The sequence below is a fragment of the Phyllobates terribilis genome, unplaced genomic scaffold (assembly GCF_046119375.1).
Source record: "Phyllobates terribilis strain yellow unplaced genomic scaffold, ASM4611937v1 Scaffold_1__5_contigs__length_1240528914, whole genome shotgun sequence".
Taxonomy (NCBI): Eukaryota; Metazoa; Chordata; class Amphibia; order Anura; family Dendrobatidae; genus Phyllobates; species Phyllobates terribilis.
In genome coordinates, this window is record NW_027362761.1 from 1,068,347,897 (window position 1) to 1,068,364,106 (window position 16,210).

Consider the following 16,210-nt stretch of genomic DNA (forward strand, 5'->3'; position numbering starts at 1 on the left):
TCCCCGTCCCCTTTCAGGAAAGGTTTTCCGGTTTTTACTCCAATCTTTTTGTTGTTCCAAAAAAGGATGGCTCACTACGTCCGATTCTGGATCTCAAACAGCTAAACCAACAAGTACGCATCCGGCACTTCAGAATGGAGTCCCTCAGGTCGGTAATTGCCTCGATGGAAACCGAGGAATATCTATGTTCAGTGGACATTCGGGATGGTTATCTTCACATCCCAATCTGCGCACCACATCAGAAGTTCCTTCGATTTGCTTTCCAGAACGCACATTACCAGTTCACTTCTCTCCTCTTCGGGCTTGCCTCTGCCCCGAGCGTTTTTACAAAGGTAATGGCGACTGTCATGACCATTCTACGAGCCAGGGGAATTGTAATTATCCCCTACCTCGACGACCTGTTAATCAAAGGCCCCACGTTCAGGGACTGTCTCCACAGCCTCCAGATCACCTTGAACACACTCTCTCGGTTAGGCTGGATGATCAACACCGACAAATCCTCCCTGGTCCCATCTCAACGCATAACCTTTTTAGGGATGCAGTTCGACACGACCCGTGCCCGGGTCCTCCTTCCGAGAGAAAAGATAAACTCTCTCCGCCAGGGGATCCACCTTCTCTCCGACCCAAGTCCACACTCCCTTCGCCTATGCATGAGTGTCCTGGGAAAGATAGTGGCAGCTGTGGAAGCAGTGCCTTTTGCCCAGTTCCATACCCGGCCTCTTCGACTGGCCCTTCTCTCGACTTGGGACAAGAACCAGTCATCTCTAGATCGACGCATCAGGTTACCTCTTCAAGTGAGAGGGTCACTAACCTGGTGGTGCTGCCCCTCTTCCTTCAGACCCGGAAGGTCATTCCTACCGCTTCGCTGGCAGGTGGTCACGACCGATGCCAGCCTCATCGGGCCGGTGGAGTGCCCACGAAGTCTCCCTACGGATCACCATCTTGGAGATAAGGGCAATTTACCTGGCGTTGCGTCACTGGCAGGAGATCCTAGCGGGTTCCCAGTCCGTGTACAATCGGACAATGCCACGGCCATGGCATGCATAAACCATCAGGGAGGAACGCGCAGCAAGCCCGTTTTGAAAGAGGTGGCAAGAGTGCTAGTTTGGGCCGAGAAGACAGTTCCAGCAATCTTAGCAGGCCACATTCCGGGGGTCAACAATTGGGTGGCCGACTTCCTCAGTCGGCAGGGCCTTACCTCAGGAGAGTGGTCTCTCCATCCCGAGGTGTTTCACCAAATCTGTTTACGGTGGGGCACGCCGGACGTCGACCTCATGGCGTCTCGGTTAAACCACAAGGTTCCATCCTTTTGTAGCTCGGTCCCGCGACCCGCTAGCGATCGCTCAGGACGCTCTAGTCATATCATGGTCACAGTTCCAACTGCCCTATCTCTTTCCCCCTCTACCTTTGATTCCTCGAGTCATCAAAAAGATAATCCTAGTAGCCCCGGATTGGCCCAGACGCGTCTGGTACGCAGATCTAGTAAACCTGCTCGTCGACTCCCCCTGGAGACTACCAGACCGTCCGGATCTCCTCTCTCAAGGACCTATTCTTCATCAGAGTTCTCGTTCTCTGAATTTAATGGTGTGGCCGTTGAGTCAGCGGTGTTGAGGAAGGCGGGTTTTGCTGACAACGTCATTCAGACCCTAATTAACGCCAGAAAACTCGCTACCTCGCGCATATACCACAGAACCTGGAGAGCCTTTTTTCGTCACTACGAGCAGGATCAGCTGGCTCCCATGTCTTTTTCGTTACCGGTCATTTTGGCCTTTCTTCAGTCTAGCCTGGAGGCGGGACTTTCTCAAAGGCCAAGTTTCGGCCTTGTCCACCTGGCACCGCCTTATCGCCCTCCAGTGGACCCATGGGACCTTAATATGGTCCTAAGCGTTCTACAACAGCCCCCGTTTGAACCCATTCAGGACATCTCAGCCTCTCTTCTCTCCTGGAACGTGGCTTTCCTGGTGGCGGTTACCTCAATTTGGGGTTGCGGAGCTCGCAGCCCTCTCTTGTCGGTCGCCTTTTCTGGTCTTCCATCAAGACAAGGTAGTGCTCAGGCAGGTGCCTTCCTTTTTGCCGAAAGTAGTGTCCTCTTTTCACATCAATGAGGACATTGTTTTGCCTTCTTTCTGCCCGGCTCCAGTGCATCCACGGCAAAAGTCCCTGCATAAACTGGACCTGATCAGAGCTCTACGTGTGTACATTTCTAGAACGGCCTCCCTTCGGCGTTCGGATGCCCTGTTTGTCATCCCTGAGGGGCATTGCAAGGGTCTTCCTGCTTCCAAGTCAACCATCGCCCATTGGATACGTTCGACCATTGTGGAGGCATATCGCGTCTAGGACAAACCTCCCCCTCCAGGAGTAAGGGCTCACTCCACCCGGGCAGTGGGGGCCTCTTGGGCGGTTCGCCATCAGGCTTCGGCTTCTCAAATCTGTAAGGCCGCAACGTGGTCTTCACTCCATACCTTTTCAAGGTTTTACAAGGTCCACACTTATTCTTCGGCTAATGCCAGTCTTTGACGGAAGGTCCTGCAGGCGGCAGTTGCCCGCAGTCTGACCTAGTCTGTGACTATCTGGTGTTCTCCCACCCAAGGGACTGCTTTGGGACGTCCCATGGTCCTGTGTCCCCCAATGAAGCGATAGAGGGATTTTTGGTACTCACTGTAAAATCTTTCTTGGAGCCTTCATTGGGGGACAGCACCCTCCCTGTTTTTGGGCATATGTCCAGTTGGCCCTGTTGGGCATCTCATTCAGTTTTCACAGTTGTGCCCCGTTGGGCATTGCATAGTTGGTTATTTTATATTTCTCCTACTGCCTTAGCCACTAACTGGTGAGCTTAGTGCCTGTAGGCGGGTGCATACTGCGGAGGAGGAGCTATTTCTTTTTTTTGCCTAGTGTCAACCTCCTAGCGACAGCAGCATACACCCATGGTCCTGTGTCCCCCAATGAAGGCTCCAAGAAAGAGATTTTACGGTGAGTACCAAAAATCCCTATTTTCTAATTATGTTGATTAACCTTTGTGGACCCTGTGGCTTATTGACTCACAAAACAGGAGGACAAACTAAGCAAATTCATTAAATACTCAAATAATGAGACATGAGGCTGCCCCCCCCCCCAAACTGTGGATGTATACTTAAAAATGACATGTCCTTCTGTATCAGGAGAGACTTAAAACAGAGAAGCAATAGGACACACAGACTCTCTGAGACCATCAGCTTGGAAGCATGGATTTAACCAAAGAGACACACATTTGGATTCTACATGATTCTAGTCTAAGGGTATACAGCCCTGACTGGAAAGATACGGATCTGTTCCATTGACCATCAGAGAGCCCATGGATACATTTGGGGAGACCAGGTTGGGACGATGAAGTCACCTGGTCCCATGGATATGTTTGGGGTTGCCAGGTGGGACCCTTCGGTCGCCTGGAACCCATGGGGACATTCGGAGAAGCCAGATTAGGACCAGGCGGTCATCTGGCCCCATGGAAACTCTCGGAGAGGCCAGGGTGGGACCCTCGTGTCTCCTGGCCTTGTACCTCAATGGACTGCTAGCTTCCTAAGCTTGCCGCTACTTTCTCTCTGTGGGGACCTACCAGAAGCGGAGGGCCACTGGTGGAGGTAGTTGGCCATGGAAGTCCCAAAGTCGCAGCTGTTCTATTCCAGGCAGGTCAGCAGAAGGGTGAGACTGTGTACTTTGTACCATCTTGGGCATTTTCTGGGACTGTTCTATCGGTTTATTGTCCGCTTTGTGGTTCAGTAAAGTATTGCCACACTGTTTTACCCTCACCCTGTGTTGTCTGAGTAGTGTTACGCCCACAGAAGACCCCAGGTCTTCACAGCATCTCTATAACATTGAAATGGAGGATGTACTAATGTGTTAAAATGGTTCCTGTTAATGAAATGTAGGGAATGTTAGTGCTTTGTAGATTGACAAGCAGGAGTATGTCCGACCGCACAGGTACTGTAGAACCGTTGGTATTCTTATGGGTGCCATATAAATTTTGGCCATGTACATAACACCTAAGTAGTATAGAAGTCTAAGATGAGCCAGAAAAGCAATGCAAAACCTACAAAAGAAAAGCAATCCAAGTGTTTCTGCTACCTAACTTCTAGCCAAAAGACAGAAATCCTAGGACCCATCTCTTTTTGTATATTTTTCAAATAAAAGAAGTGCCCAGTAAGGGCTCATGTACACGACCGTATTTTCTGTCCAAGTGCTATCCGTTAAAAAAAAAAAAAAAAGGATCACCCTCGGACCAGTGTTATTCATTGGGGAAGTGCAGATGCACCATTTTTTCAGCATGTGAAAAAAAATAAATGGCAGCATGCCTGATTTTCCTCTGGAAATGGGATGAGACTCACACATTCAGATCTATGGATGCAAGAGAAAACAGTTGGATGCCATACGGAGACACAATAAAGCATCCGATTTTCATGGATACGGTACAATTCTGTAACATAGGAAACTGGAAATGATTCTGAAAATGATTAATAGCTGCTGAGTGAAAAAAAAAGAATTGCATATTGATGAAAAGTGAGAAAAAAAAATCGTCCCACTTTTCTGGATGAAACTCTAAATGATTTATTTATATAGTCGGGTGAACTTACCTTTAGAGTGAGAGTCAAACTGCTGTCTTGTGGAGATAGGGATTTTAATCATTATCCTTTGAATTGCAATGCGTTTATATTGTTTTAAAAGAATAGAAAAAGCTTAGTCACTCAACATACTGGGAAATGATTCTGTTCAAGGACTGGATGGACCTGCACAAATGGTGTCAGAGCAACAACTTCATGTATACAATGGAGGAGGAATCCAGCGGTGAGACATCACTCCAGGTAAATGTATAACATTTGACTTTTATTTCACCATTAAAAACATCCAGGAGCAGTAACTGACTGTTCAGCAAGATAAAATAGGTAGCGGAATGGACCTACATGTTTTGGCAGTAAGCTTTGTTCATGGTCTCACGAGTAAGGCTTACTGCCAAAACGCGTAGGTGAAATAAGTCAAGTTTTATACATTTACCTGGAATGATGTCTCACCACTGGATTCCTCCTCCTTTGTATATATTGTTTAAAGTTTTACTTTTATTAGGTGTTTAACAGTATGTTACGTACATTTACATCGCCACACATTTACTGCAGGAGCCTTGTTTAGTTGTATACAGGTAGATTATGCTGTTACTAATTTTAATTTTTCATGTTTGTTCCATAACAATATTTTTGCCTTGATAGAGATGACGGGAGTAATTTTGATGGACTTTTGGAAGAAGATGACAGGGATAAAGCAAAACGGTATTTTGTGTTTTCATTCAACCATATTGAATCCTCATACGTGAAGTTCTACACGTGCTAGAAAGATGGATTTAGTTTGCATGAAAAATGTGTGCAAGGGGGCTTATTAAACTGATATTCCAATAATCTGTCATACGGAGGACCACAGACATGGATTACAGGAAGTTTCAAACGATAGGGAAAGTTGTATCTGTATCTGTGTATTGGCAATAGACTCCCAAATGTGTATCTAATGTCCGCACATTGACGCCGTGAGCCTGTGTAAAGCCGGCCATACACATTAGATGGCTGTTGGCTGAGCGATACTTCAGCCGTAGACAGGAGCTCCTTAGGCTGGGTGCTCCTTAGGCTGGGTGCTCCTTAGGCTGGGTGCTCCTTAGGCTGGGTGCTCCTTAGGCTGGGTGCTCCTTAGGCTGGGTGCTCCTTAGGCTGGGTGCTCCATAGGCTGGGTGCTCCATAGGCTGGGTGCTCCATAGGCTGGGTGCTCCTTAGGCTGGGTGCTCCATTGTTCTCGATGAGAAAGCTGTTGAGTGATCCATCGGCGGACGGCTTATGTCTGAAGAACAATGCGACCAGTGGTCCAAAATCGGACATGTGTGATAGACCTCTCCCCTGACCATCAGTTGGTCGGCGCACCCATACACATTAGACCGTCAGCTGAAACCGTTGATATTGGCAAGCTGTACATGAGGGCCTTCAGTCTTTGTTAAGCAGGTTCTGGTCACCTCATGGGATGACAATCAGTATATTTTCCCATTAATCCAGAAAGATATGATATCTGTTGCTTGAAGAGTTAGATTAGATAGGACAAATCTTGTTCCAAAACGTGTTTTGCATGTGAAGATCAGATCTTTATTCCTATACAGAATGTAATGCAGGCAACCATATCAATAACCATATATTCACATTACAGAATTGTATCACGAATGCCCATGACTGGTTTCACTTATCTTTATCTATAGGGTGTCTCGGAATAGGTCGGAGAAGAAGCGCAGAGACCAGTTCAATGTGCTCATTAAGGAGCTTGGGTCTATGCTGCCAGGAAATGCCCGCAAGATGGACAAATCCACAGTGTTGCAAAAGAGTATTGATTTTCTGCGGAAACACAAAGGTGTGTAAATTGCCATTGTCCAGTTGGTTTTTGATCCTACCTTTAGTAAAATTATGTAATTTAATTTGTTTAATAGAATTAGAAACTCTTACGCCCACCCTGTTTTTTCTTATGATTTCTTTCTTAGGGTGCACCTACCCTGCACAATTATAATCAACGAGCACTCCTAGGGACACCCGGTTCCCGATAATAGGCCAGTGTGAACAAGGCCGCCAGTCATCCGACAAATAAGTAAAATATTTGTCAGGGAAAATGATTTTTAAGCCTCATTAACAAATCTGTGTTCTAATCAGCACATCGTCCTGTGTAAACCGGATCTTCGCTGCCAAGAACAACGGCTTCCTATGGGCACAGAATGATTATTCTGCGTATGTGGTAGTGCATCCGGCCCATCTAAAGTGGAGCCCTTTAAGTACTGGACAATTTCTTGCTTTTGCACTTTCCCTTTGCTTTCCTCATTTTCTTCCAAGAGCGATTATTTTTTCACCCACTTAGACATAAGAGGGCTCTTCCTTTGTGGGATGAATTTTACTTTTGAAGTACTGGAAAACTCCACGTGAAGCGAAATTGCCAAAGAAAAAAAAATACAATTCCACATTATTTTTGTGGAAAAATATACAGTGAAGGACATAAGTATTTGATCTCTTGCTGTTTTTGTAAGTTTGCCCACTCACAATTGACAAAAGCCTGCAAGGGGCTGAAACGTTTTGTTGTAGTTTTCCTACATGTGGAATAAATTAATTAATCGTATACACGTGAGTGCCGGGATCTTTCTACTTTGCTTGCCCACTGACAAAGACATGAACAGTCTATAATTTTAAGGGTAGGTTAATTTTAACATTGAGAGATAGAATATCCCCAAAAAAATATCAAGAAAATCACATTGTATAAATTAGATAATTGTTTTTGCATTTTGCAGTGAGAAATAAGTATTTGATCCCCTACAAACTATTAGGAGTTCTGGCTCCTACAGACCAGTTAGATGCCCCTAATCAACTCGTTACCTGCATTAAAGACAGCTGTCTTACATAGTCACCTGTATAAAAGACTCCTGTCCACAGACTCAATTAATCAGTCAGACTCTAACCTCTACAACATGGGCAAGACCAAAGAGCTTTCTAAGGATGTCAGGGACAAGATCATAGACCTGCACAAAGCTGCAATGGGCTACAAAACCATAAGTAAGACGCTGGGTGAGAAGGAGACAACTGTTGGTGCAATAGTAAAAAAATGGAAGAAATACAAAATGACTGTCAATCGACATCGATCTGGGGCACCATGCAAAATCTCATCTTGTGGGTATCCTTGGTGAGAGATCAGCCTAAAACTACACAGGGGAACTTGTTAATGATCTCAAGGCAGCTGGGGACCACAGTCACCAAGAAAACCATTGGTAACACATTACTCCTTAAAGGTTTAAAATCCTGCAGTGCCCACAAGGTCCCCCTGCTCAAGAAGGCACATAAATATGCAGGCCCGTCTGAAGTTTGCCAATGAACACCTGGATGATTCTGTGAGTTATTGGGAGAAGGTGTTGTGGTCAGATGAGACAGAAATTGAGCTATTTGGCATTAACTCAACTCGCTGTGTTTGGAGGAAGAAGGATGAGTACAACCCTAAGAACATCGTCCCAATCATGGAGCATGGTGGGGGAAACATTATACTTTGGGGGTGCTTTTCTGCAAAGGGGACATGACGACTGCACCATACTGAAGGGAAGATGGATGGGGTCATGTATCGCGAGATTTTAGCCAACAACCTCCTTCCCTCAGTAAGAGCATTGAACTTGGGTCGTGGCTGGGTCTTCCAGCAAGACAATGACCCAAAACATACAGCCAAGGCAACAAAGGAGTGGCTCAAAAAGAAGCACAGTAAGGTCATGGAGTGGCCTAGCCAGTCTCCAGACCTTAATCCCATAGAAAACGTATGGAGGGAGTTGAAGCTCCGAGTCGCCCAGCGACAGTCTCAAAATCGTAATGATTTAGAGATGATCTGCAAAGAGGAGCGGACCAAAATTCCTCCTGACATGTGCGCAAACCTCATCATCAACTACAAAAAAACTTCTTTGCTTGCCAACAAGGGTTTTGCCACCAAGTATTAAGTGGTGTTTGCCAGAGGGATAAAAAATATATATATATATATGTATGTGTGTGTGTATAGATAGATATATATTGCTATGTAAGTTCAGTACCACCATATTGTTGCTGACCTTGAGAATCATATTTACAATATATATACACTGCTCAAAAAAATGACGGGAATACTTAAACAACACAATGTAACTCCAAGTCTATCGCACTTCTGTGAAATTAACCTTTCCAGTTATGAAGCAACACTGATTGTAAATCAATTTCTCTTGCTGTTGTGCAAATGGAACAGAGAAAAGATAGAAATGATCGGCAATTAGCAGGACACCCCCCTATAAAGGAGAGGTTCTGCAGGTGGTGAGCACAGACCATTTCTCTGTTCTCATCCTTTATGGCTGTTGTTTTGGTCACTTTTGCATTTTGTCATTGCTCTCACCCCTAGAGGTACAGTAGCATGAGGCGGTGTCTACAACCCACAGAAGTTGCTCAGGTAGTGCAGCTCATCCAGAATGGCAAATCAATGCGAGCTGTGGCAAGAAGGGAAGCTGTGTCTGTCAGCACAGTGTCCAGTGTATGGAGCAGATACTGTACCAGGAAACAGGCCAGTTCACCTGGAGACGTGGAGGGGACAGGCCGTAGGAGGGCAATAACTCAGCAGCAGGACCGCTATATCCTTTTTTGTGCAAGGAGGAACAGGAGGAGCAGTGCCAGAGCCCTGCAAAATGACCTCCAGCAGGCCACTAACATCCATGTGTCTGCACAAACTGTCAGAAACAGACTCCATGAGGGTGGTATGAGGGCCTGACATCCACAAGTGGGTGTTGTGCTTACAGCCCAACACCGTGCAGGGCGATTGGCATTTGCCAGAGGGCACCAAGATTGGAAGATTCGACATTGGCGCCCTGTACTCTTCACGGATGAGAGCAGGTTCACACTGAGCACATGTCACATAGTCTGGAGACGCCGTGGAGAGCGATCTGCTGCCTGCAACATCCTTCAGCATGACCAGTTTGGCAGTGGGTCAGTAATTGTGTGGGGAGGCATTTCTTTGGACAGCCGCACAGCCCTCCAAGTGCTAGCCAGGGGTGTACTCTGACTGCCATGAGGTACAGGGATGAGATCATCAGACCCATGTGAGACCATATTCAGATGCAGTGGGTCCTGGGTTCCTTCTGATGCATGACAATGCTAGGCCTCATGTGGCTGGAGTGTGTCAGTAGTTCCTGCATGATGAACTCATTAATGTTTGTTCTGGCCTGCCCATTCCCCAGACCTGAATCCAATTGAGAACATATGGGACATCATGTTTCGTTCCATCCACCAATGCGCCACGTTGCACTACAGACTATCCAGGAGTTGGCGGATGCTTTAATCCAGGTCTGGGAGGAGATCTCTCAGGAGACCATCCGCTGCCTCATCAGAAGCATGCCCACACGTTGTAGGGAGGTCATACAGGCACATGGAGGTCACATACACTGCTGAGCATCATTTCCTTGTCTTGAGGCATTTCCACTGAAGTTGGATCAGCCTGTAATATGATTTTTCACTTTGATTTTGAGTGTCATTCCAAATCCAGACCTCCATGGGGTATGCATTTTGATTTACATTGATCATTTTTATGTTTTATTGTTCTCCACACATTCCATTATGTAATAAACAAAAATTTGCAACTGGAATATTTCATTCAGTGATATCTAGGATGTGGTATTTTAGTGTTCCCTTTATCTTTTGAGCAGTGTATATTGTATGTGTGTGGTGAAAAAATTCAGAAATTCATTAAAAATATCTGCTTGTGTCTCCCTTTTCCGAGGCTCGTAACATTTTCATTTTTTGGTCAACAATGCTGCATGAGGGCTTTCTTTTTTTTTGCAGAGGGACATGATGTTTTTACTGATAGCATATTGGATTTGAGACAATGTTTTGATCTCTTCTTATTGCATTTTTTTTTGTGGCGATCAAAAAACCGAAGTTCTGCCTTTTTTCAATTTTATTTCTCTAAAATGTACAGTTTTTACAAATTTACAGTTTTCTGCAGTTTTTCGTCTGTCATAGTAATCATGGCACCACGAAAATAGGCGGATTGAACAGCACACATTTAACAAGTTAATAGGCAGTAGGCAGAGCTCGTCTCCTTTTGTAACTGTTAGAGGCAGATGATGGCTGAATAACACAGCCATCGTCTGCCGAAACGGATGCAAACTGAAGCAGAAGGGCCCCAATACTGCATGGTATGGACACAACATCATGGCAGTAAATTGGTGCAGGACAAAATCTTTCAGCCTTTTCCCTACACCGTTTGCTAGTAATAAAAGAACGTTTTGGCTGGACATTGATTCTTCTAAGGCTTTTGATTGTTCGTTCACTGCTTGCTGCCATCTTTTACACTGTTATAACACCTGTTTGGCAGATTATGAGCCTGTGTGAAGGGAATGTAACACTGACCGGATTGCCAAGCTCACAGCCCATTCATCTATTTTTTTCTGGACACCATAAATGATGCTGAATATATGGTTTCTGTCTTACCCACAGAAATTAGTGCACAGTCAGACGCCAGTGAAATTAGACAAGACTGGAAGCCTGCTTTCCTTAGCAATGAGGAGTTTACACAGCTCATGTTGGAGGTAAGTGCCATTTTATTCACAAGTGCACCCTAATAAAACCACTTAGTTTGCTGATATTCCAGACCACTTTTGCATTCAGCATCAGGACACCTTATTCTGTGCATTTGGTTTCTGACTGTCTGCAATCTCGCACACTATTTGGTATGGGCTCAAAATAGTCAGAGTTGGCCTTAGTCTACTTTTTAATAATTAGGCTGATTTATATGTTTCCACAGGAGACATGCATGTAGTCTTTACCTGGGGTTGAAATAGGTTGTCTGACTAAGTGGCCACACAGAAAGGTGTTACAAGACATTTACATTTACATTATGGGATTGTCTTCTGACAACAGCACTTGAAACAAATGGAAGCAAAAAATGTGTCACTGATCATCGAGGGGCGGGCATCTCTAATCCCATGGAAAAGCATGGAAATATGTCATTTAAATTAATGAGAGATCATGAAATACATGGACCTCTCGAGACCTCCATAGCCGATCTTTGTGGGTGACTCTACTGTGCCGTTTAAGACCTGTTCCAAGTGGGAACGCTTCCTTCATATCTATATGCGCTGTTAAGTCACATCAGCTTGGATTGTTTTTATGAAACTTCTTTATAAGAAACCTGTGAGCGAATTCATGCTGCCAGAACCACATGCACCATGACTCAAACATTGGCTGTTTTTGCAGCCATACATGTTTCGCTCTGAAACTCTGCAACAGTTCCAAGAAAACATTTAGAAAGCCGTAAAGGGATGATGACTAGTCAGAGTCTGGTCCATGGTGGCTTCTCTCTGTCCCTCATCCCTTGACTGACAGGTCTCTCCCTACGTGTGTGTTTAATGGAAGCCGCCAGGGACCTGCCTCTTGGACTAGTCATTCTAGTTGCATCCTTCCCAGCCGGCATGCAAAAGTACTTTGCAGCATTTCAGAGAAATAGTACAGTCTGCAATAACTGAGACGGTCTCAGATTGATGCATGTTTATTTCTATCATCATGTAAATGTATTTATAGATAGTTTGGATTAGGATTAGTGGCCAGAAGGTGACGGCTGCATTGCAGAACCCTGAGTTTTGTAGGAGCAGCCAATATGTAGCAGGGATAACTTGTCTCGACACCAAATCAATTGTGGGGCTCCATTCTAACACTTCCACACTGCACAAACCCCCATTCTGCACTCAGGAGAGAAACCTCTTCTTTTGGGCCAGTGTAAAAGCTATAGATTCAGGTCTACTGATCGCTCATTCATGGAGTCGATACGTCTCGATCACGTAGAAGTTATTTTTTAATGCTGCTTTTAATGAATGAATTCTACTTTCTGTCCTAGGCCCTGGATGGATTTTTCCTGGCTGTTATGACTGATGGAAATATCATCTATGTATCAGAGAGTGTTACACCGTTACTTGAACACTTACCTGTGAGTATTGGTGGCTGATCAATAATTGTGGAAATTAACGTGGATGTGATCGGTGTCATTTTCCACGTGTCTCCATGCAGCAAGGCCCCTGCAGTAAATATCACCGCCTCAGTTTTGCACTAAGCTGGCCTTGTGCTTCTATGATGAAAGTGAGAGCTTAACCTACCTTTCCACATCCAAAATACTACACACCCTGCCCAAGACCCGGTGACTGGCACTGCTGCATGCAGGTCTCAGACTGGGCACAACTGTCACCATATTGCACAATATAGCCTTCATACATGATTAAATGAATATCTTAGACCTGATGAGGCTGGTGTACACACTTTGAAAATCCATGTCAGAATGTATATGTAAACCTCTGAAAGTGATCAAGCCTGATATTAAAATGAGCATTTTTGAGTCCAGCTAGGACAGGACTCATTTTACTACCAGGATGTTACAGCTTTTCAAAGTAAGTACACCAGTCTCCTCAGGTGTAAGTGATTTTTTTATTCTAATATTGTTTACAGTTAATATTGTGAAATCTGAAGACAGATCTTAAAGGCGTTCCTAACTTTTTACAAGTCCTTATTAAAAAAAAGTGTCCTCCAGTCATCAGTAGTAATCTGTGGTGTTACCTGAGGAATCCAGAGGCTTTATTAGTTCAGACTTCTTGAATAGGGTATGAGGCAACATATTCTGTAACCTGCACAGCCCTATTATAGAGGATTGATCAGCTGAATGAGGACTATATATTACCACCATGTTGCGCTGGTATTTACCACTAAGCCACGTGCCGGAATTGGTCAAGAACAGGGCGAAAACTTCTTTTGAATCCAGTTAAATTTTTGACATTATTGTTTTACCTGTTAGTACAAAAGGATTCGTCTGATATATACATACCCTTTAGTTGAATACCACCGTAAATTTTCTTTAAAGTGGTATTCTCAAGTTGCAACGTTATCTCAAAGCAACTCGCCAAAAAAAAAACCATGACATTCAAAAAACATCAAAGAAAAAATAAAAAGCAGCCATATTTACTAACACCAATACTAATGCACTAAAGGGTGCAGCAGGTCCCCATGATAAAGGCAGGGGCAGCACAGGTGCAAAATACTGATGAACAACCACTCCCTGCACACGGATAAGGCTTGTATAGGGCGTCCGTCACACAGATGCATGTGTGACGGATCCTGTCACCCTGTCAGCTTACAGCCTATTAGTGACACCCATACTATTAGATCAGGCAGGCTGCCCTGCACTATATTAGTGCACCCCAACAAGGACAGACAGTCCAGATTCCCAAGCCAACATCAGAGCCTGTGTGACTGGTGTCCTATACAAGCATTTTCTATATGCATTTATAATATTAGGCAGCCACCCCTCCATGAATGGTAGGTGTTATTGATTGGTTCATTAGTATTTTAATGAATACTAAATACATTAGTATTTTAATGAATACTCTGCCTTTATCATCAGGGTCTGCTGCATCCTGTAGTGTATTAATATTGTAGAGCAATGAGAAAAAATTCAGCTTCGTCATTGACTTCCCATGTACAGAGCACGGAGTGTGTCTTGGCCAGGATGCAATAAGTAGCAGAAAGAGGTAGAAAATCAAGTTTCACAAACTTTTTTTTTTTTTTTTTTTAAATAATGTTTCTTTATTGTTAAATAATAGTTAATCAGTGAAAAAAAAAAGTTATTTCCAAATTTCTAGCATGATTACAGGATCCATGGAGAAGGCATAGTATAGATGTGTGTTTCAGGTTTATAACGCCTTTAGTCATGAACATGACATGAATTAATATTGTGTCCTGATGTTGGTAAATACGGCTGCCTTTTTTGTGTGATGTTTTTTGGACGTTCTCTCCTAACCATTGGATAGGCATCACCTTCCCGATTGCTGGAGGTCCAACCACAGGGACCACCACAAATCACAAGAACTGGGGCTCTGAAGATCTCCATGTGAATGAAGCGGAGGTTGATTATGGGCGCTGCTGCTCCATTGATTCTTATGGGAGTGCTGAAGAACAGGCAGCACAGCGCTCCACTATTCTGGCGGTCCTATGGAGAATAAATTGAGCTGCAGTGTGCATGATTCACCACCGCTCCATTCACATGGAGATCTCTGAGCCCCAGTTCTCTGGATCAGTGGGGGTCCAAGTGATTGGGAAGTTATCCCCTTTCCATAAGAAAGGGGGTAACTTCCAAACTTGAGCATTCCCTTTTAATGTTTGCAAAAGACACAAAATAATATTTAAATATTACAAAAGATACTATATATAAAAGATGGTGTCTGAGTCTGTTTATTGCTGTTAAAGTAAACCTGATGCTGATACATGCTGCCCTATCCATGTATCAGATATCGGCTGCATAATATCAGCCATGTATGTTTAACTCTGAAGCGCTGTGGAGTTTCAGAGAAAAGCAGTTTAATAGCCGCTGGGGACCGAGCTGCATGGGAGACTAGTCGGACAGCCTGCTTCTTCCCACCCGCTGCCCTGCTGTGACAGGTCTTTCCCTGCGTGCGTATATAGGGAGAGACCTGTCACTCAAGGGCTGGGAAGAAGCCGCTGAGTACCTGCCTATCCCACTAGTCTTCTGTGGATTTCCTGGATCAAGAAGAATTAGCTTAAAATAGCTCCAGTGGCCAATGTGAATATTTTTTAATATTGTGATACATTGGCAAAAATGCGTGTGTGTGTACAGTGGTGGCCAAAAGTATTGGCACCCCTGCAGTTCTCCGTTTTTTCCTGAAAATGATTGCAATCACAAATTCTTTGGTATTATTATCTTCATTTAATTTGTCTTCAATGAAAAAACACAAAAAGAATTGTCCTAAAGCCAAATTGGATATAATTCCACACCAAACCTAAAAAAGGGGGTGGACAAAAGTATTGGCACTGTTTGAAAAATCATGTGATGCTTCTCTAATTCGTGTAATTAACAGCACCTGTAACTTACCTGTGGCACCTAACAGGTGTTGGCAATAACTAAATCACACTTGCAGCCAGTTAACATGGATTAAAGTTGACTCAACCTCTGTCCTGTGTCCTTGTGTGTACCATATTGAGCATGGAGAAAAGAATGAAGACCAAAGAACTGTCTGAGGACTTGAGAAACCAAATTGTGAGGAAGCATGAGCAATCTCAAGGCTACAAGTCCATCTCCAAAGACCTGAATGTTCCTGTGTCTTCCGTGCGCAGTGTCATCAAGAAGTTTAAAGCCCATGGCACTGTGGCTAACCTCCCTAGATGTGGACGGAAAAGAAAAATTGACGAGAGATTTCAACGCAAGATTGTGCGAATGGTGGATAAAGAACCTCGACTAACATCCAAACAAGTTCAAGCTGCCCTGCAGTCCGAGGGTCCAACAGTGTCAACCCGTACTATCCGTCGGCGTCTGAATGAAAAGGGACTGTATGGTAGGATACCCAGGAAGACCCCACTTCTTACCCCGAGACATAAAAAAGCCAGGCTGGAGTTTGCCAAAACTTACCTGAGAAAGCCTAAAACGTTTTGGAAGAATGTTCTCTGGTCAGATGAGACAAAAGTAGAGCTTTTTGGGAAAAAGCATCAACATAGAGTGTATAGGAAAAAAAAAAGAGGCATTCAAAGAAAAGAACACGGTCCCTACAGTCAAACATGGCAGAGGTTCCCTGATGTTTTGGGGTTGCTTTGCTGCCTCTGGCACTGGACTGCTTGACCGTGTGCATGGCATT

The 16,210-nt window shown here is 44.4% G+C and overlaps 1 protein-coding gene across 9 annotated transcripts in view; it reads left to right on the forward strand.

Annotated features, from left to right (window-relative positions):
• The window catches only part of CLOCK (clock circadian regulator), a 99,994-nt gene that overhangs the window by 53,247 nt on the left and 30,537 nt on the right, over positions 1-16,210 (forward strand). For all 9 annotated transcript variants that reach the window (XM_073645477.1, XM_073645475.1, XM_073645471.1 and 6 more), the window contains 4 exons: positions 5,235-5,294; positions 6,257-6,405; positions 11,022-11,113; positions 12,418-12,507. In XM_073645477.1, the coding sequence (XP_073501578.1) occupies positions 5,235-5,294; positions 6,257-6,405; positions 11,022-11,113; positions 12,418-12,507 (391 nt within the window). The remainder of the gene's footprint in view (positions 1-5,234; positions 5,295-6,256; positions 6,406-11,021; positions 11,114-12,417; positions 12,508-16,210) is intronic.